This window comes from Miniopterus natalensis, chromosome 13 (genome assembly GCF_054644295.1).
Source record: "Miniopterus natalensis isolate mMinNat1 chromosome 13, mMinNat1.hap1, whole genome shotgun sequence".
NCBI classification, from domain to species: Eukaryota; Metazoa; Chordata; class Mammalia; order Chiroptera; family Miniopteridae; genus Miniopterus; species Miniopterus natalensis.
Window position 1 is genome coordinate 28,500,646 of NC_142093.1, and position 22,314 is coordinate 28,522,959.

A 22,314-nucleotide genomic window follows, 5' to 3' on the forward strand; every position below is an offset into this window, starting at 1 on the left:
TAGATGAAATCTGAGGTGGAGCCTCAGTAAATATAGGGCATAAAATGGGAGCTCTTTCTGACCAGAGTGCAAAGGGAGAAGGTATTTGGAGCCTGACCTCTAGGCTTCTGCTTTGTTCCTTTGACATCCCTTGCTGGGAAACTTACTCCCCTAGCATCTGTAGACCTCAGTGTTCCTTCAGTGAATGTCACTTATTTTTGTATTAATCCTCAGTGTCCCTCTCTCTTAAAAGGAAGTATTCGTATTTTGTATTTTTTTGCCTTATTTTGCTTATAAGTGTCGTGTAAGGTTAAATACTGAATTGCTATTCTCCAGAAGAAAGATACGAAAATTCAGAGTGGCATTTTATTTTAGAGTACTCATTGAAGACAGTGTTCACATATGACCTTTTGTGGTGCCTTGGGAGAATTTGCTTTCCTCTAGCGAGTACCCTTTTTATTCCTACTCAGTAATCTCAGACATATTAGTGAACATTACCTCAGTTCTCTTACCACATAAAAATGAATTGTGTGTTTCCCCTCAAGTGGAAATGCCCTTTAAATATTTCAAAAACGGTATGTGTTCATTTTTTTAAAAAATACAACAGTGCAGTAACACAAAAGTGGAAATGCCTCCCATCTTTGGTCCTGGCTTGAGCTAATTACAGTTAATAGTTTGGAAAGCATTCTTCCATACCTTTGTATGTAGTTAATTACATTTCAATATGTGTATATTCATCAGATCGGACTAAATATATACACTATTCTGTGAATGACTGTGCATTCGTGTCCTCTTCCTAAGCCTGTGTACTGCAGGTTTGCCTTACTCTCTTAATGCACACGCACTATTCTTTTGTATGGTTGCATCGTGTTTTAATTCAACCTGTTCGTATACGTTAGTTGGTTTTGCCTCTCCTGTTTTGTTGTTCCTATCTGTATTTTATAATTATTTTTAAAAGTTGCAGTCCTTATCCTGAACATCTTTGTGCATTTGCATGAGTATTCCTAGAAAGTTAATATCTGCAGGTGTGATGGGTAGATGGAGGGAAGTGCATGTTTTAACTGTTGATATTGCCCACTTACCCTCCCAGCCTCATACCAATTGACTCCCTTTTCTCCGTCTTCAGTAAGTGAAAGGATTTGTTTTTCAAGTCCAAGGAATAGAGTTTATTTTCACTTACTTCTGCCTAGTCCTGAAAGAGGAACTTCTGTCTGCCACCCCAGCGGGACCTCTGTGGGCCTCCAGCCCTTACCACCCAGTTTCAAGATTATCGTCTTTAGAGGGACTTATTGAGGAGAAACAGCCAAGGTCTACATGAAGCAATAAAATGCCCCTGAACAAATAAATCAGTTATAGCTGTAGGCTTCCCAGGCAGTATCTAGGTAACTAGCGGTAATACTCCTCCTGTGAAAGGCTTGGTTTACTCTCTCCCTCCCCCCCATAAACTGACAAAACGACCAACAGCCAGGACCCCACACCTGCTGTAAAGCACCGACTTCTTGGATGACTGGAGATAAAGCCTTGCTTGTTAGGGATGGGAGTGACACAGGGTGGGGTGGGTGTGCACTCTGGGAAAAGGTAATGATCTGTGTTCTATTTTGTGGGAAGAGATTTGCATGTAGTAAGCAACACTGTGCAACCGGTTTAAGTTTCCAAAACAAATAGAAAACAGAAAAACCAATCTCCCTCTTTATGGTCCCCCCTTTTGTTGCTTTCTTTTTTCATTTGAAAAAAATTAAGGTAGATGACTCGTAAGCTAAGAAGATTCCAGGTCACACCTTGTGCATTGTCTTCTACAACACTGCATTTATTGCTTTGATTAGTGTTCCTATTAATGAAAAATGCGCTCTGATTTAAAAAATAAAAACTAATATACACTGTTAACTGCCCTGCCCACCTTTGATTAGTGTGAGGGATCCTTTGGTGCCACCCCACCTGCTGACTGGGCCATCCTGGGGGGTGACTATGAGGTCACTTCCTCCTCCAGCTTTTCTGCCCTCCTGTATTAAAACCAGGCCATGTACCTATATGGTCTGCCACCAAAACTCTGCTGTTTGGCTGTGAAAGAAATCTTATGTAACCATTTATCGTTTGGGTGAGGTTGAGGAAAGCCACAAAGGAAGTTAGCAGAATTGTTTTGTAGCCTTTGACCTTGTGAATAATAACTTTCTCTTTTTTACTTTAAGATGTTTTAAAAATAACTAAATGGTAGTTGAATATGGTTATCCTTTATCTGGTGCTGTGAATTCTCAAGGAATTGAAAATTGCTCACTAACTTTTTAAGGAGAAATCTCTTAATGCTTTTAGGTGCCCTTCACAGTGCCTTCATACCTGCTTACTCAAGAAATGGTTGCTCGTTGGTTGATTGACTCAAGGTGGAAAAAAAAAAAAAATGATTGTAGGCTTGTGTGGTTGAATGCTGGGTACTAGTGTGTACAACATTTGCTGTTCTACATGGAATAATTTTTTTAGGCAGTGAAGTAGTTGGCTAAGTTAAATATATAATTGAGGATTGGGTTAGAGCTTTTCATTCAGTAAATAACTTCCTGAATGAAGAATACTCAATGAAAAGTGAAATTTTGGTTTGATGCGCTGAGATATCACTTAGAAAATAGTGTTAAGCTCTAAAAGTCCTTAGTTCAGTCCACGGAGCAGCTCATCTTTATAACATTGTGCATTTTGTTTCTGAATCTCGTCAATACCATTAGTTGGATACCTTCCCCCCCAAACACACATAAAGGTTTGGGATTATGTGCATATACAACAATAACTTTGGAGTTTTGCCATTGAAATTGAGACAGTCTTATTTAATTTATCAATCTGCCATTTCAACCCTGATAGTTTAAGGGGTCTAGGTGACTAATTGGTAATGTTCTTTAGGACAGAAACTGGTTTTTAAATTCTTTTGTTTCATTTGTTTTTACATATAATTTCTCTCCTCATTAGGTGGAACCTTGTCATAATTTTGTAGTTCCAAGTGATAATTCAGCATCACTGTGGCTTTCTTTTGCCTCAAAATTCTAGGCCTTTGCAGGTTAAATTTACATGCGTAACCCTGTGTGGAGGATGTCCATGATACCTTATATTATCTTACATGGGTGCTTCCATAATTCATTCAGGAAATGATGGTTTTAGTAAACACTGTGCTATCCTTGAAAAGCAGACAGCTTTATGGTGCCCTTTAGGTCTTTGACCCCTCCTTCTTGTTGGTGTGTCTCTGGTTTAAAAGAGTCTCTTGGATCTTAGCTTTTTGGACTCCATAAATTACTACAGTTGCTTTGGGCATCCTCGTTTCGCAGGAGAGCTGTCAGAAACTGTCTCGAGTTGCTGGGCTGGCAGTTGTCTTATTGCCAATGTCAGCCTCTCTGAAAGCATTGAGGAGTATTCTCTTGTGTCTTGAGTGTCTGACAATAATGTGACTCTGGTGTGTGAAAGAGAGTTCTGTTTTCTTCGCTGCACTGTCGACCTTAAGAAATCTGGAGAAGAGAGAAAAATCATAAGCGAGGACCAGGGCACACACTGCTTGATTTCTAATATGCTAGGTTAGACCAGCTATATGTCCACAGAACAGGACGGCTACCTTTTTTGTACATTGCATGAAAAAAGCCCACCTCCATTTCATCCCAAGGCTCCTATAACAAAAATCTACCTTTAGCCCTTGCAAATGAAGTACAGGTTTTACCTTTGCCAGTGAATCTGTGTGCCACATGGTAGACTGGCTTAGAAAATATTTACTGTTTCTTTAGTTGTTGCTTAGAGAGGTCATGTACAGACGCAACTTCCCACCTGCCTCCCCAATATGCTACAAATTAAATTACCTTCATAAAGTCTTATCTGTAGTGTGCCCATTATGGTTATTGCCTTTTAAAAAGTGCTCTCCTAGTTAGTCTGTATTCATGTTAGCATTCTGCCATCTACATTTAATAATTAAGGATATGATATCCATTTAGTTCCAAGTTTTTTCCATCTTTGGGGGATATTACAAGTTACCCCCAGTTCACCTTGCACTTAATATTTTTCAGTCTCCTTCCAGGGAGGATTGGGGGAAGAAAGATGATGACACTGTCCATCAGAGTAAGAACTGAGGACCCGAAGCTTGTGAGGACACACTGGGAAATTGGGAAATCTGGCCTCAAGCCACAGGGCTCTGCCTCATCCTTTGAACCTCATACCTTTGAAGGAAGGTATGGCCTTGAGTTCCAGCCATGCTTTGTCTCTCCTGGCAGCTGGGGTGCACTGTTAACCCTGAGTGTCAGGTAACCAGATAAATACCCTTAGCTGGGGAGGGGGGAGGGCCCTGAGCTCACCTCCTGACTGACCTGGCAGTAACATAATTTTAAAAGTGGACATGTGGCTATTGCACGTTTAACAGTGAAATTTAAAATGGCCCCAGTACGGTGACTTGTTCAGAGCAAGCACTCTGCATATTTGCTGAGCTGATTGATCTGAAAATGGAAGCTAACAAATGGGATATGGGACCAGTGACGGAAAATGTTTTAAACCAGGAACTGACAAACATTTCTGTAGAAGCCCAGGTAGTAGCCACATTAGGCTTTGCGGCCACATAAGGTATCAGTCATTCCTCCTCCAGTGCCTCTTTTCCCCACCCAGCAAAATGAAAAACTGTTCTAGCTCCCAGGCTGTATGAAAACAGGCTGCAGGCAGAAGATTGCTGTTGCCTATTTTAAATTGATCCTTTCATTTAAGAAGGAGCTGACCTGGGGTCCATAGCTGTGCTTTTTTTCCTATTGTTTGGGATTCCTCAGGGGAGTGGATATGGGTTGTGATCCTGGATGTGCCTTAGCTAACCATGTGCCCTCAGGCAGATAACTAAACTTTTCTGTGCCTCCTCTAGTTAGAACTAATGGTTTGTGATAAGGTCAAGTTAGTGACAATCCTAACGTGAACCCACCAGTGCCTAGGAGCAGAGTAGGTAAACTCCTTGGTCCTGATTGTCCCTGGCTGTGGTTTCAGGCTTATTTCCTGCTGGGCTGTCCTGCAGAGATGGAGGGTGGCAGATTAGCAGGCTCATGGTATGGCCTCCTGTATATAAAGGCAATTTTGAAGTGTCCCACCCATTTTCAGGCAAATTTTGGAAATAGTTTCGTAATATTTTTTCATAATGTCCTTTTTCTGTTTATTTATGGCACTTTCCCCCTGTGGCTTTAGCATTTTACACTGCTATTAATTCACCCTATAGCTCTCATCTTAGGAGAGTTAGTGGTGATACTCTGCCCATTTGCTTTCAGCATTCATCCCCACCATAACCCCCGCCTCCTCCACAGACTTGACTTTTTGTGGACTATGATTTTAAGGGGCTCACCTTGAAGTGACAATCATGACAGGCAGGCAGGACCCCTGGAAGCTGCCCTGCTGTCTCTGTTCATTATCATAGGCCTCTTCTCAGAGGTTCCTTTGCAGTGCCTTCGTTTCCATGTTGGCAAAATTGGGACTGTGTTGCTCAGAAGAAAAACCCTGAGTAAGCTCCCAGCAAGGCCTGCTTTGCAGATCTAAACCGTAGGTTCAGGGTTATATAGAGTTTATTGTTGTTCTGTAGTCTGCATATCAGACTGTTAAGTATTAGCAGAGAATTGCATATTTGCTACACATGTATTTAGAACAGATGTTTACATGTGTTTTGTCCATGAAGTGGGTTAAACTGTTAAGAAAAGCATTTTAACTCAAGTTCTATTTATATACACATCAGCAAACATAAGTTAAAGGCCTCCAGACTAATCCAGCATAGGGAGGCCTTCAGTCTAAAGATTAGTTTCCTTCCTTTTGCTGCCTCAAGATAACAGTTGGGTCTCTATTATCAATACAGCCAGTTCCCTGTTTCCGGTTTCCTGCTTGCTCTGTGTATTTTGCATGTTGCTCATGGGAAATGATTTATTTATTTTTTCAAGCTAAGGCACATATGAGGACTCCACCCAACTATAATCTTTTGTTTCCAATTATAATTCTTTTTTTTTTTCAACAACTCAAGAATTGAGCTTTAATGGATGCATTGTTTAAAATTAGTATAAATTAAGTCTTGTGACTGTTGGCCAGTTTGGGTCATGTTAAAATAATGCTCTAAAACGCCCTTACGTGTTTCTCAGCTTTACTCTGCTCTGTGCAGGTATGTGGTGGCAATTACCCAGAAGCGAAACAGAACAAAAGCAAACATTTGTCATACTTTTAGGTTAGTTCTGAGCCCCTTTTAATCTGAAAGACAGTGCCACAAAATTGCAGTTTTATCATTTATCAGACATTGAGGAACAGTGACAAGAAACAGTTCAGTTGTGCAAGATTTTTAGTGTTGTAGGTTGATAACATTTAACTACTTAGGGCCTGTCTATGTGATTTGGAATTTCTTTCCTCAATTTCAGTGGAACAACCAGCAGCAGCGGGATTATCAAGAGCATATTTATTGGACACTGGATGTTTGCTGATCAGTTCAACAAATGTTTATTGTGTACCCATCCTTCCAGGCATGTGCTAAGGCTCTAAACAGATGCAGAGTTGGTTCCTTGGAGGCTAGTTGAAGAGGTAGGACACAGGATACGTAATAAAAAGATAAGAGACCAATCCCATCAAATGAAGGGCCTGTTGGAAGAGCTAATCTTGGCCTGGCTCTTAAAGACAAGAGAAATTACCTTCCAGAATTAGGGGAATGGTATAAGTGTAGGTGGAAAGAAAAAGGAATGTGTAAGGTGAGAGTTCAGAACATAATGAATACGAAGACCCTTTTGGGTTGGAAAACAAAGATGATATGTTAGGGAAGGTCCCAGAGGAAGCAGGTGCCCTGGGAAAGGCTGCTCAGGACCACTGAATGCCAGGCTCAGAGATTTGGACTGTCTTGTGGGTGGCTGGAGGCCTTTGAAGGTTTTGGCACAGTGGTGTAACTTTGAAAAACCATTGCTTGGGGAAGATGAGTATGGCACTGATATTTAAGGTGGGTAACAATGGGAAAGGCACAAGGCAGGGGACTCCAGTAATTTTGGAGGGTGGCGCCTGAAGCCATTCTAATTGTAGTGAGCTTTTTCTAGCAAACACCCCAAAATAAACTAAAATCATACTCTTGGCAACTGATCCTGTACTACTTTGTAATATCTTTCTTTTATTTTTTAATATCTCATTTTGTTTCCCCAGCTAGACTTCTAGTAGTTCATTGAGGGCAAGAGACTTTGTCTTAGACATAGTTCTGCATACAGTGTGCACTTCATAAATATTGGAGTTTATAAATATTCTCAACCTCAGATTAGGATTAGTCCTTGTCAGCGAGTTTGTACGGTATTGTTGATTTAAGTGGCCAACCATGGATGTCTTCATGGGATGATTGCTTCATTGTCTCCTTTTGATTTCTTCTCAGTTTCCATCCTTGTACCTCCTTTCCTACTGTGAACCCTAACCCAAGTCTAGACTTAACTTAGCTATGTGTCTATACAAAGAAAAATAGTACACAATTGCCAATTCTTACTTAAGGTAGGCCATATCTTAGCACAGCTGAAGAAGATCCTAATGGAAAATATTCTTGGATTACACCAGCAAGTTCAGACTATTTGAAAAATCAAAGAAATATTTGCTCTTTTAAGCCAGGTACAGATTCAGTCTTTGGGGGAATAATGAATGTTTCTGTATTTCCCTTATTTTCTATCCAGAAATGTTCCATGCTTTCAGACCTTCCTTCATCCCTGGCTTCCACTCTTTTTTGCAGCCAGAGCTGTGGCATATGGTGAACATGGTTGTATTTAGCACTCTGCAGAGGGTGTTGCAGAAAGAGGCCGTACAATCGTTTCCATAACAGTGCCCTCCTGCTCATCAAAGCTATTTCTAACATGCTAACTCATGCTAACACAGTGTTCATTTTTCCAATTACAGCAAATTCTTCAGAGTAATAAATAAACATCAAAGCACCATAGTCTTCCAATATTGATAATAGTCATTCCCTAAAAAAGAGAGGAAGTCAATTATGTACTTCTAGAAGGGGGTGATGATGGAGAGGATATTCACAGTCCTTTGGTTAAAATTAAGCTAATATGTTTCTCTGTTCTAAGTATCTCGTCCTCTTTCTCTAAGAAATCTTCTGAAAATAACAAGCCATTTATCAGAAACATAAGACAGCCCAGCTGGGTGTGGCTCAGTGGTTGAGCGCCGATCTAGGATCCAGGCGACCGGGGTTCGATTCCCGGTCAGGGCACATGCCCGGGGTTGCAGGCTCAATCCCCAGACGGGGGCCTGCAGGAGGCAGCTGATCAATGACTCTCTCATCATTGATGTTTCTATCTCTCTCCCTCTCCTTTCCTCTCTCTGAAATCAATAAAGATATATTAAGGAAGGGAGGGGGAGAGAGAGAGAGAGAGAGAGAGAGAGAGGGAGAGGGAGAAAGAAAGAAGAAAGGAAAAGAAAAGAAAAGAAAAGAAAAGAAAAGAGAAAAGAAAAGAAAAGAAAAGAAAAGAAAAGAAAAGAAAAGAAAAGAAAAGAAAAGAAAAGAAAAGAAAAGACAGTGAATCTAGATACTTAGAGAAGAAAGTGTAGCCAGGCATCCTAATCCCTCTTAACTTGGCTGAGCAGCGGGAAAGACAGCAACACCCAAGGACACCAGCATGTACAGCTCTGCCACTGCTGACCCGTGACACTGAGCAGCCCTGAACCTCACCGACTCTTGTGTCCACCTCCCTGAGAGAGTGCTGTGCACATCTAGTGAGCTTTAAGAAAGTATACATTTTTATTCAGATGTATGATGGTGTTACTGCAGGCATGCCATTTTATAAAATTCTGTCTTTAGGAAAGAACACTGTAATAGAATTTTACTTACAATTCACTCCTTCCAAGGATCAGAAGCTGACCTAGATGCTTATGTAGCTGTTTCCATTCACTCGAAGTTGGGTTTATTCATCTGCTTCTCAGGAATTCTCATTTTCAAGGCAGTTGACTGATTCATCTCTGAGCCTGTGGAGCTAAAGATTTGGCTGGATCTTAGAACCACTTGTGGTTCTCTGGGTTCCAAAGGCATTTTGGTAGAACTTGTGGTTATGGAAAACTTGTTTTGAGAGGAGCTTTAGGGGTCCTTCTTGGCTCCCACCCCTGCATTAACACAGAGACTGCTTCACCAAGCTCCCTCCCACAGAGGGCTTCCTTTCTTTCTGCCCTTTCTTCTCTTGGTTCCCCACTTTTCCATCCCTGGCCTACTGATGCTGATACTAACTTGAATCAGTAGGTATGCAATGATGTCCAGGCTGCCAAGAGGTGGTAGTGTCCTCGGAGACCATCTTGTTGTGTCCCCCTCTGCCACACTGAGACAGTCATTGCAAAGAGGTGTCATTGACCAGTGTTTCACCCTTGAAGGCCTTACGTGGAGGTGTGAGGAGACCCATTCTCTGTAGCTTCAGAAGTAGAGTGAGCCTTCCTGGGCCACAAAGACAGATCTAGTCTTGATAGAGACACCATCCCAACAATTGGAGTCACCCAAGGGCTGGAGCAGACCCTTTACAAAATAGGACTTGGGTTAGGATGGTGAGATTATGGGTGATTCCATATTTTGTATCACTGAAATATGTTTTGTGTTTATTTTTGTGTTTGTTTTTTTTTTTAATGCTGAGCTAGAGGCATTATTGCATAGTGATTGAGAACTAGGTTTTGGAGCCAGCCTTGCCAGAGAGTTATTAGCTCCTGCCTCATTGAATAGTTATAAGGATTGGGACATAGTAAGTGTTCAATGAATGCTGCTATTATTTTAATAAAAAAAGAAAGAACAAGTCATTTTCTTTTTATACAACTAATAATCTCCTGCCACACACATACAGTTTCCCCCTCTCTGGGACTTTTAAATAACTGGCCCAGGTGCTGTAGAAGGGAGTGTGGGGTTTTTTTTGCTTTTGAAAGAAAGGTGTGATTCAGATGACTTTAAAGGCTTGTTACACCCTGAGATTATGTGATTCCATGATCCCTGATAACTTTCTCAAATGGTTTGGACTGATGAGACGCTGCCTTGCAGGGGAGAAGGAGAAGGAGCTGATTTAATGAGCAGTCACAACAAGCTGGCACTTTGATGTGCACTTCGCCTCCTCTCAGTACATGCCAAAGCAGCCCTTAGCTGAGTCCCCCTAAGTAAATATAATTGGGGGTGGGGCAAACACAGCGGAGAGAGACTCACAGGGAGCAGGTCAAGCTGCCTGTTCCTTGGCGCACCACCTACTGAGTTCCGGGCAGGGCTGGGTGGGAACCTGCCTCAGCATCAGGCTCAGCCATATCAGCTTCTTGGGAGGAGATGCAGGCACGATTTGGCTTGATGAACAGCAATACAAGGCCCTGAAAAAGTAAAAGGAATGGAAATGGTGTGAGGGACAGAAAAGCCCACTGTCACACCAGCCCAGATGGAGCCCACCCGCAGTTCTCCCTGCTGCTCCTGCAGCGGCTCCTCTGCCTTGCAAGGAAGCAGCATGCCCTTTGTGGAGTGGGCCTGAGGGCACAGAATTTCTGCTGCCACCAGCCAACGTGCACACCGGCAGGATAGAAAGCCCTTTTGATGTAGGTAATGAGAGTAATGAATGACTAACACCCCAATTCGGCTGTCCTTCTCAGGGATGTCCCTCTGCCAAGTGCAGCCTGAGACACTGTGAATGCCAACTCCAATTGGTGTAAGCCCAGAATGTCTCAACCAGGGCTCCTCAACCCAGCCTGGCACTGCTGACACATGGGGCTGGATAATTCTTTGTTGTGGGGGCTGTCCTGTGCACCATGGAATGTTTAGCAGCATCCCTGGCTTCTACCTACTAGATGCCAACAACACCTGCTCGCCCCCCCCCCCCAGTTGTGACAGTCTCTAGACATTGCCAGATGTTCCCTGGGGAGCAAAGTCACCCCCAGCTGAGAACCACTGATCTAAATAACCAAATCAGTACAGAGCTTGTAAGGGTTCCCTTTCCAATCACCAGATTTGCTCCTGCTTGTGGAACTAGAAGTGGTTTCCTTCTGCTACTCCCACTCCTCACACCGCTCAGGCACAGTGACAGCAGCCTGAGCTTGGACACACGCCTCTGGACTGCCTTCCTTTGTCTGTGCCAAGGGCCTCCTGCTCCTCCTCAGGCAGGCGTCTGGCCTAATCTGCCCCTGCCTGGCTGTGTTGGGATCACAGGGGTGATGTCACCATGCCTTCCCAGGAAGGGTGGAACAAAGGACGGAGTCCCCAAGGACGTGCAGCCTCATCCTCAACTGGGCCTCTGGGTAGATTTTTGCCTTTTCCTCTTGCTCCTTCCAGCCTCAGAAGTGTTTGTGTTCACCAAGTGATCCATTGTAAGGAGAGGACACACTAAGCTGGCCGGCCTTTGTGTCTCCGGCTGAGCCCATTTCCTGCCCCTTGTGTGTCATGAGAGTGTTGGTTCCGGTCCAGCCCCTGCATGGAATCTTCCATGCCTTTTCCATTGGGGTGGTGTGAGCCCTGTGTGATTCTTCTAGCATGCTTATGCTACCTGGAGCCAGCTTCCGAAACTGAGGAGAGGAGAGAAGTGGGGAGCAAGAAAGAGGGCTGGAAAACAAGACTTCATTCCTTTTATTTTGTTTAGTTTTTTAAACTTCTCTTTCTCTTTTTCTTTCTTACCTTCTTCCTGGAGTTTCTGAGGACCACAGCAGCCCCCAGGAGCCTTCCCACCACAGATCCTCAGCCTGTATTATTTCCACTCGGTTCTCTCTGTTCCACCCGTGACCTCTCTGTGGTCTCCTCATGGGGAGGGGTGGGAGTGGGGTGATAACTCTTCAGGACAGGGTGCCGTGGGGGTGCTTTTACTGTCTTGAAGCAAATCCTCAGAATCTCCTCATAAAGGAACCTGCTAATTCAGAACCTGAAAGAAGCTTGGGTGTTTCTGTAATGTGAGATTCACCCAAGGAGTGACAGTTGGCTGACTAACACATTGTGTGCTTGTTTATTTAGAAATGCCTTAATCCAAGCGAGTTTTCATTTTGATCTTGTGCCCTTGATAGACTGGGTGTGGTAGTGACTTTGAGCCCCAAACCCTTTAATAACAGCCTAGGATGCCCATCAAGGGCTTTATGAAAGATATTGTTAACTCCAGTGCAGCACATAAAAGATATTATAAAAAAAGTTATTTGACCCTAAATACATCTGAACCATACCTAGGACAACTTAATGTGTCTGTGTATTCTGATCTGGATCTGCTCTTTCAAAACAGCCAAACTTAGGCCAAAAAAAATTGAAAATACAGCTCCCTGTGTCACTGTCATAAAGTTACCATCCATCAAGATGATTGTGTGATTAATAATGCATGTGATCTTTTCTGTGTGACCTATCGTGACGGTATTAGTGCAGCTCCTTTTTCAGTCTCCAGTGTGCCCCTCACTGCCTTTTTCTTGTTCCCCCAATCCTGTCCTTTCTGATCCTTTGTCTGTTTTTGGTCTGCCTTTGTTCCTGGGGAAAGGTCCTTTTTCTCTCTGGATGGGCTGTTCCTTTAGGGAAAGGTTGGACTGGGAGGGAGCTGCTGGCTGCAGCAGGTGGCCAGCTGTCTTGGCAGAGGCCCCCAGCTCCCTCACCTGCCAGGTTGGCAGCAATAAAAGCTCATCCCACGTTGTCTGTGCCTCCCTCCCTCCCTGCAGTGGGGTGGATAGAAGCCTCAGCAAAACCTTCCAGGCAGACCTTCCCGGGGTGCTCTGGCCAGCCTGGGAATCTGGTACTCCCAGGCTTCCCAGCACATGCCTCAGCAAGGGTGGCTTTTTAGTTGTCACCCAATGGTGTTGAAATACATAAAAATTGTTGGGATCTGCCCCCCTTTTTGCAGATTAATGCATAAACATCTTGGTGGGTTTGGGCTTGCCCTGGAAGGAGTAGATTTTTGGTCCTTTTGGTGCCGATTCATATTCATGGAACTAGAAGTGGGGTGGGTAACTGTAGAAAACAGTCAGGAAGCACAAGTGGGTGGGTCCAGGGCACATGCTGTGGATCCCCATTGAAAGTCTCAGCAGCCTACATGTAGAGCATTCTACAGCTGCAAGACGATTGGAAGCCTATTTGTTAAGAGTGAAGGGCCAGTTATGGGAGATGTGTCTAGAATTTGTTTTATGCTTTGAATTGGACAGCACTTGATCACTGAGACTTGAAGAACCTAATATTGTTCCCTGGATGATTTGGATGTACAACTACACTTTAGAGCATAAACTAACAGTTACCTTTTCAGCGAATGGTTGAAGTTTGGAGGTGATAGTTGTCCACTCATCTTAAAGAAGAGGGCACTGAATCCAGGGTCTCAGCACAGTTTTGGGGAAATCTGGGGCCCAGGCCCTACTCTTCCAGTGCCTGGCCAGATCTCTTTGAACTCTACCATGTTGCTGCCATTTTCTGTGTTGTTCACAGAGCTTGTGACTCAGCAAGTGAAAGGGTCGTTGCAGATCAAGGTCATAAGTGAATTTATCTTATTAGATGATGCCTGATCCTTCGTACAGGGAAGTGATTTCTGAATGTCTTCCGAGCTTTTCTATCCCCATGTCCTCCCATATTCTGTGCTTCTCCCACACTCATCTTTTGAGGAACAGTAGCTGTAACATACACATTAGAGAGTTTGCCAGTCAAATATCAATCCATTGGACAGGATTGCAAAAGGACCTTGCTATAATCTACTGTACCCTGCCATCTCTTCAGCAGAAATGGGAGACAGTGAAATGAGTGAGAACAAAGGATATTCTGCTGGTGGTATGCTTAGGGGCCCAAATATTCAAGGATTGCATGATTCCTGTATTCTCCAAGAGTCGATCGTGCTTAAGAGGAGCTAAGTAGAGGTTTCATTCGAGTTCGGTTTTGTTTTCTTCCTTTGGCTGGGATCCCATGACCCTGCTGGCACAAAGTTGCTGCTGCCCTTTCTGTGATTGATGGTAAAGCAGGATCTCCTCTGCTTGCAGATGAGCGTGAAGCTGTGCAGAAGAAAACCTTCACCAAGTGGGTCAATTCCCACCTTGCCCGAGTGTCCTGCCGGATCACAGACCTGTACACTGATCTTCGAGATGGACGAATGCTCATCAAGCTGCTGGAGGTCCTCTCTGGAGAGAGGCTGGTAAGCGTTGGGATGTTATTTAAGTGTCTTGCAGCATTGGTGGGGTAATATTTTTGAAAAATCTAGCAGGACTTCCCTCCTGCTAAGTTATGCAATTAATGGTTGATGTTTTCGAGGAGAACCTTAATAAGTGAGATGAGCAAGTTGGGGAAAGCTCCTGCATAAACATCCTGAGCCTTGGTGATGCTTCTGAACCTGTAGTAAGGTGGCCACATTCTGGTAATTTGCAAGGTTACTACCTTTGGTCAGAGGTACCTTGGCTGGTGTCTTCCATTAAACAGGTCATGGTGCTGGTAATTGAAGGGCCAGGCTGGGACTCTGGCTCCAAGATGAATCTGTAGCCCACAAGATCATGGAATAATTTTAGATTTGTGTTTTATTGCTTCTCTGGAAAATCTGAGCTGCCGTTTTAAAGTGGCAAGAATTGAATTCAGTAGTCTCTGACGTTTTTGCTTTCTTCCCTGCACAGTTTTTATTTTGGGGGTGGAGGGAGAGGCTGGTGTTTTGTCGTCTCCTTGGAAACTCGGAGCTTCTGATGAATTCACCATGCCTTTTCTGGCAAGGGAGTTTTCAGCCTGCAGTGAAAATTGTATCCCCATTTTGTTTCCCAGAGTTACCACAGCTGCCTCTGATGTGACTTTTGTTTATGAACCTTAAACCAAGGAAGCTTAAGCCAGTCTCCGTAACTGACCCAACAGGTTTTGTCACTTCTTGGTTTGAAAATGGATGCTGTATTCTACCAGAGCCCATGCAGTTCCATAGGTGGTGGGTGGGACTGAGCCAAAAGCTGACGCCTAGGGATACAGCCCCACATCTGTAGTGACATCACCAGGAAAATATGCTGGCGGTTGGCAGGGCTGCCAGAAAGCCTTATTTTTAACTTGATCTCCACCCTGTAACTTGACAGCCACATGGCTCTGTGCAGACCGACCCACACACCTCTGACCACAGGCAAGGACCTAAGGTTGTACCCTGCCCTGTTATTAGCTCACAGACAGAATTGCCTTGTTGAGCCTGGGTAAAAAGAGAGTCCCAGTTTTCTCTCTCCCTGTCCCTACGTTCAAGAACAGGGTCCTCTGAAAGAGAGTAAGGCCCCATCTCATCTGTAGTGAGTTTTGTCCATGGCCTTTGTTCCCTGTGCATGAGGGTGTGGTTGCCTCATTTTCTTTGGGAGTTTGTGGGTCACACTAGACAAACTAGATTAATAAAGGAGGCTTCTCCCTAAGACTGTGGTGGCTGCCTAAAGGTGGTTTGTAGGGTGACAGTGGGGGCAGTGGGCCCACATGGAAAAGGCAAAGACTGGTCATTGATTGCATTTCAGTTTGTTTTTTGAAGTGAGTCTTCTTTGAGAGCCTAGGCTAGAATTATTGTAATATCCACCTTTAAATATAATTTTTAAAAAAATATCTTTATTGATTTCAGAGAGAGGAAAGGAGAGGGAGGGAGATAGAAACATCAATGATGAGAGAGTCATTGATCGTCTGCCTCTTGCACGCCTCCTACTGGGGATTGAGCCCACAACCCGGGCATATGGCCTGACTGGGAATCGAACCTGAATCTCCTGGAATCGAATCTCGATCTCCTGGATTATAGGTTGATGCTCAACCACTGAGCATGCTGGCTAGGCTAAATATAATTTTTGTAACCAGACTTTTTCCCCTACTTCTCAACCTTTTTTCCATTAATGTTTAGCCTAGTATGATTGTTTATTGATATTTTTTGAATGATGTTTTGAAAGTAGCTAAAAAAATCCTTAAAGGTCATGTGGATAGAAATTTGTTTGAACATTTATTTTTGTCCAATAGGATCCAGTCTTACAGGCTGTAGGGAGTAAGTTGTTCACCTTAGAAGACCCATAATTCTTTTATTCCAAGAAGATTGTGTCCTTGATAATGTCTACATAATAAATGGAATTAGGCCTGTTGCCCCTTTTTTCTGAACAGGACAACAAAAATATACATAGGTAGAAAAAAGCAACCAACAAAGCATCATTCTTAGTTGTGCATGGATACTGCCCACTCCTCTTTTTATTTGCTGCTGGCTTTTTAAAAAATTTTTTTTGCAGTAACCCATCGACCTAGGAGAGTAGATGGGGAAGAACATAAGATTGCACCATCTCCCACCTCTCCTGTGGTCAGTGCCAGAAACAGTGTTTAGCAATGACATACCACTTTGTCAAAACCACAAGTGCCTTTACTTCTTTTATTATCCATTCCTCACAGCCAACCCTGATTATAGGTTGGGCAGTCTGATTAATCTTCTTATTCCATAAATAAGGATCCCGTAGATAGAGTGAGCTAGAGCTCTGGTTCATTTCGACTAGAGATTTTCAGCCTTTTTGGCCCTGTGGTTTATTTGGTTCATGGAACTTTCTGGAAGGGACACAAACCCTCTCTGCTGTTGGCTGCAGAGGCTGCCAGGAACTCAAGTTAGAGACCCTCCCTATAGACCAGGACCTTCTTGAGGGCTTGTCCCAAAGGATCCTTGCATATTCAGATTCCACAACTAATGAGGTGGTTAGAGCTTCCAGGCCTGGGTAAATTAATGTCCACAGCTAAGGGCGTATCATCAGATAACATTCAGCCAGCACTGGGCTTTCTGCACCGCTGATCCAAACCCTGGGTAACATAAACATTTGCACTCCATCTGGAGCCTTGTGTCAGTCGGCATTTTAGCCTTAGCACTTAACCACCGGCTTGGCAGTAGGTAGTAGATAAATGTGCAAGGGCCCAGAGTATCTAAATTGACTTTATTGATAGATTCTTGGAGCCAGTTCATCCCTCTTTACAGAGGAGGAAATTTGTCTGATTTTTTACTGAGCAAAGTTCAAAGAAACAGTTTAATGATCCAGACAGTTTCTTCTAACCCCAGCCTGCATTTTGGCTCAATAAAATTTGAGTTAAATTTGAATAGGTTTTAGGTAGATACTTGGGTTATTAGGGTTGATTCTGATGTACTGGGAAACACCAGAGGGCAGAGATCTCCATCTCTGGTTCTGGCTTGGGCAGGATCCATGTCCAGAAGTGTCCCTTTCTCTGCCTCAGGTATGTCAGCTTATGGAGCAATGAGGAAATTGAGGCTGAGCCAGGAAGCTGCTGTTAATTGGGATTGGGTTGATGAGAAAGACTATTCCTTTTCAATATCTTACTTTGAAATTTCTATGCATTATAACTCTTCATAAAGGCCTCGCTTTAAAATTCCCTAAAATATACAGACCCATCCTTGACTTTGGCATCATCTGAGCAGGTGAAAACGGCAAGCACAGAAACTGTGCAGGTCTCTTTGTTATTGATCCCAGGGCCAGGGTAGAGCAAGGCTCAAGGGGTGAAGGTATGTCTCACAGCAACACTGACATTTGAAGGGAGTAGGGCCTCTGGCTTAACTAACATTTGAACGGAGTCAGGCCTGGACTTTGGTGACAGAATAGAGCCCACAGGTCATAACCCAGGCTGAAGCTTGCCTGTGCCTGCCCCTTTTCTCCATGGGCCTCAACAGTGAAGCATAGTCCTAAGTCAGAAGGCCAGTTTCCTGCCTTGCTCCTGCCAGCCTGAGACCTCACCTCTGACTGCAAGAGGACAAGGTTTTTAAGTGAACGCCTCTGCCCTCCCCCCAGCCCTCCCCGTTTCCAGTTGCAGCTATCACTGGGTTTTGCTTGCCTGTTGTTTTCCTGATATTCTGTCTTCTTACTCTGTTAATCAGTCTCAAAAAAGAGAAGGGACGGGGGTGGGGTTTTTGTTTTTGTTTTGTTTTATTTTTTTGCCACTGTTAATTCCAAAACAGGCTGAGCTAGTTGGAAAAGATAGGTTTGCTATGAGATTTGTTAAGCCTTAAATCCCACATTGCTCTGCTCCAAATGAGTTTTACATAAAGCCTTTGTTAAGAGAACTATTCTGGTCTGTATTGTTGAGACGGGTTTTGTGGACTGGCCACAGACTCTACCTGTTGTTTGTAATATCATTTGTGTGGGAGAATTTGCTTTTGTCCTAAATAAGCAGCCACTAAAGAGTATCCCCATTAAATTGCGGTCTTATTGCACAAATGCGAAAAGTGAATTTATAGTAATGGGTACCATACTGTAAGGTACCAGATGACTGGCCCTAAAGCCCTGGAGTTCAGAAGGGAAACAGGTCTTCTGGATGGGGTGTCAAGGAACCCCAGTAAGTAAGTGGGTGAGGTTTCACCTGGATCTAGGATAAGAGGTTCAGGTGTGGATAGTGAGAGCATATAGCGGTTGAGTGTTGGCTGGGAGGCAGAGTCATGAGAGCATTTGGGGACTGGCATCAGGGAGGAACTGTGTAGGGAAAGCAGCCCAGCTAAATTGGAGTTTGTTTTTGGAAGGAGCAGTGATGGTGACTTAGTATGTATTGTTTTTAGTGTTTATTGTCACACATTGTCTCATTTATTTCTCATAGTTTAATGAAGTGGACAATTTATGTTTTATAGAAAACACAGGCAGAGTGACTAGGGTCTTGCCCAAAGCCAGTGTTGCTAGTAAGTAATATGACTTGTACTCCAGCCCTCTCTACTGCCTGCTGGTCCCCTCCTTCCCCTGTGAGCCCTCTTGAAGGAGAAGGTGCTCCTTGGGAATGAGTGGGTCTCAGCCAATGAGGAGACAGGCAGGAATTAGCATTGTTCCCTCACTGATTTTAATTGGACAAGAATCGTTTATACGCTGCTCAAAGCTCAAAGTTTGATGTGTAGAGAGGTGTTTGGGGACTTACTGTGAGATGAATTTACTATATATCATATTAGAGGAGATTTTGGAAATTAGTGCTTCCCGTTCTACCCTCCTTATAAAGTAGAGGCGTGTGTATGTGTAGTGAAAATTGATTTGTGATTAAAAGATGAAAGCATAAGCAAGTGTTCATCACACTGTTGTACTGAGACCAGTTAGTGTCTTTTCTGTTTCTTTTTTACCTGAACAATAAAATCAGCAGGCACTTCAGAATTCACCTTGCATGCTAGTAAGTCTTACATCCTCCAACACAGAGATTGTATGTTATAGCCGGAAGTGACTTTGAAAGCCCACTAAGTTAGACCCCTTCATTGCATAGGTGCTGCAACTCAGAGTAAGCAGCATGCAGGGCCATTCAACTGGTGTGTGGCAAATCTAGGCCACAAGCTGGCCACTCCCAATGCCCAGGGCTAGTGTTCTGTCCACCCTGCAACCCTTGGAGAGCTGTTGCTCTGTGGCTTCAAGATGGCTTTGGACACTCATGGAAAAATCCCAAGAGAGTGGGGGTTACCAGGGTGGAACAGAGTGGCTTGGTTCCCTCCCGGCCTCCCAAAACACCCTGCCAGGAATCCTCACCATGTCTCTTCTATTCAAGGAGGCTGAATCAGCTCCAGGAAACATGTATTTTCTCCTTTCCATCTCTAGGTTCTGATAAAAACTCTGCCATTGTAATTATACCATAGTTCTGCAAATCCTGATACCCACAGGATATAACTGACCCAAATTCAAGGCTGGGTGGGCAGCTGGGGTAGAGCCATGGACCAGGAAGGGGCCACCCAGCTCCCATCCAGCCCCCAAGTTCCTAAGGGCAGTGGGTCCACTTGGACAAATTTGACCAAGGCTACATCACGTCTCAGAGGTAGGGCTTGGACTAGCTGCTCTAGTAAACAATTAGAATCATGTTGTGATATGCTAGAGGTGGTTATTTAGCCCTTTAATTCCCATTCCTTCTTTGGAGTCAGAAAGAAGATGGGTCTAGAGCTAGGTCTGGGATGGAGCTGTGGTTGATAAAGATTTGGGACCAAAAGGGAACTTGGGGAGGTGAAACAGGAAGAACATCTACAAAACACAGGAATACTGGCCATAGTGTGGGAAAGTTGTTAAAATTATTTAAGAGAGAAACAGTAAAAATAGGCATTTCCTCAGAGGAACCGCCTCCCTGCCTCCCCCGCCCTCCCCCCCCCCCCCCCCCCCCGTTTCTGAGTCACATGTGAGTGTGGTATTGGTATTGATCTTTGTCTCCACATTAATGACATTTCAAACTCCCGGTCAGAAATGCATATGTTGCCTTGGGAACGAACCTGTGTCACACTAGGAATGTGACAATAATAAATGGAGGCAAGACGGAGTGCTCCTTCTCCCTCAGAAGTAGCCACTCTTAGGGCGAGGCTTAGGAAAGTGTTCATTACGGAGAGGTGCACCCACCCCCCAGTTCCATTGTCTTTGGTTTTTCTCCATTGTTATTTCTCCTTCCTTTTGAGAAGATGGAAGTTTAGTGATATAAATAGCTCTTTAAAAGGATTTAAACTGTCTGCCAGATGGATACTGAGTCTCTATTTTCTTTCATGTGGAAACATGTACCACTCTTGGTTCTTGGTGTGGCATGAAGAGCGTGAGCTTTGGAATCCTGGCCCACTACATACTAACTGGTTGCACAGATTACGTCATCTCTTTAAACCTGTGTTCTCACCTGCAAACTGACAACAATAACTATTATTATGCAGTGTTATTATGAGGATTAAATGTGATAACAGATATACACCACCTAACAAAGGTTGCTCAGTAAATAGCAGCCAAGAATTTTTAGATCTTGTGGGCTATGCAGCTTATAGGACCGATGTGTTTCATTCACTGTATAGCTCAATGAGATCATGAACAATTGCTAAAATTAATTTCCTGTAGTTATTGCTCCCTAAACTTACCCAAGTATTGTGCCTTAAAACGTTTTGGAAACCCTCTGAAGCAAATAGAAAGAGCACAAGACTTGGGAATTCGTATACTTGCGTTTTAGCGATTTTTACTCCCTCATTTGTGCCACCGGCACATCATCTAACCTCACCACGTCTTGTTTATTCTTTTGGTTTAAAGGGGGTTGATATGCCACAGAAGATGAGTGAGCTTCCATCGAGATGGAGTGTGGGGAAGTGCTTTTATACAGGTGGTCTAGTGAGGTGCTGAAGCAAGTCTCCTAATAGCACTCGCTGCACAGTAGTTAGCCTAGTGTGAGTTACTAGCTACAGAGCAGTAATAATTAAAGTATCTCTGAAAAGTCATGCTTTTCAGACTTGTTTCCCAATCTCCTTTGAATTACTAGGTATATAAGCCCCAAGTATCAAGATTTAGGTATTTTCATATCCTCTCCTCTCCTTCATCCCATCTACCCCTTCCTCAGGACACCTCCCAGCTACACTTTTCTCTACCACTTTTTTCCCTTTCTGGTCAGGAATTTAATCTGGGGTATTAGGATTAGAAGAGTAAGAATATCATCACTATTTGGGGGCACATTTGCTTCTCGTTTTAAGTTTGCCTTTCATTTGATGTATATCAACTCCTGGCTCTTAGTAGGAGAGTTCTCTCTAGACCCTAAGGATTTGATATTGTCTGAAGGAGAGCTATGTTATTTATAAACAGTTTGAAGCCCAAGTGGCATAGGGAGAGGGGAGAACTCCCCCCCCCCCCTTTGAAGTAGAATTAATTGTTGGGAGGAAAATACTTGAGGTCTCTTTTGCTGGTAGAGATACTGTGGGTTTGAGAACACCATAGTGATTAGTTTACTGATTCATTTATATGGCAGCCCTTTGAGATAATTATTGATATTATCTTCATTTTATGGGTAAGCAGTTGAAAAGTAAGGCACTAATTTGCCAGAAGGTGGGGAAATTGTAACTCCAACGTGGACATTTTAACATCAGAATCATTATCTTCTCCACCTAATTGCCTATCAAAAACATATTGTGTGTATCTGGTTTGCTCATGTTTGATGTTTTGAAAGATGTTAAAGCCAGGAGCAGTAGGAAAATTTTAAAACACACACACACAACAACTTAGAGAAAAGTAGAGCCTCCTTCCCTCCCCACGCCCAGTCTTGGTTTGATTTTGGGGAGAATTGCCCAAGAGACCAGGGCAGGGAGGTGTTTGTTTCCTGAGACTTTTCCATTTCCTCTGGCTTTTGGAAACTTGATGTTTGTTAACATTTGAAGGAGTCCGGTCATTTACCCTAAGAGGTTTGTCTGCCATTTTTGTTTCAGTTCTTTCCTTTGTCCCATGTTACAGTGTTTCCTGGTGGCTGGTGCTTGCTGGGGACTTGAGTTGCATCTAGGTCTATAGTAAACCATCCTGAGCTCTTCTGGCAGGGCCAGTCAGCACTCACATGGATCCCTGTGATGTGGCCAACTTAAAGAGGCTGTTGAGTGTATCCTTGAGGGAGAGCTTGCCAGTGTTGGCCTCAAACCACTGCTACCGAAGCAGTCACAGAACTGGCGATTGAGCCTACCTCCTTTCTGTTTCGATGTAATGTTGTCATTTGACCTAACATAAGTAACAAATCTCAGCATTTCCCAC

General features: G+C 43.6%; 1 protein-coding gene across 5 annotated transcripts in view; it reads left to right on the plus strand.

The window, feature by feature from the left end:
- Window positions 1-22,314, plus strand: part of SPTBN1 (spectrin beta, non-erythrocytic 1) — a 176,979-nt gene that overhangs the window by 101,982 nt on the left and 52,683 nt on the right. For all 5 annotated transcript variants that reach the window (XM_087823562.1, XM_087823563.1, XM_087823564.1 and 2 more), the window contains one exon: window positions 13,867-14,018. In XM_087823562.1, the coding sequence (XP_087679688.1) occupies window positions 13,867-14,018 (152 nt within the window). The remainder of the gene's footprint in view (window positions 1-13,866; window positions 14,019-22,314) is intronic.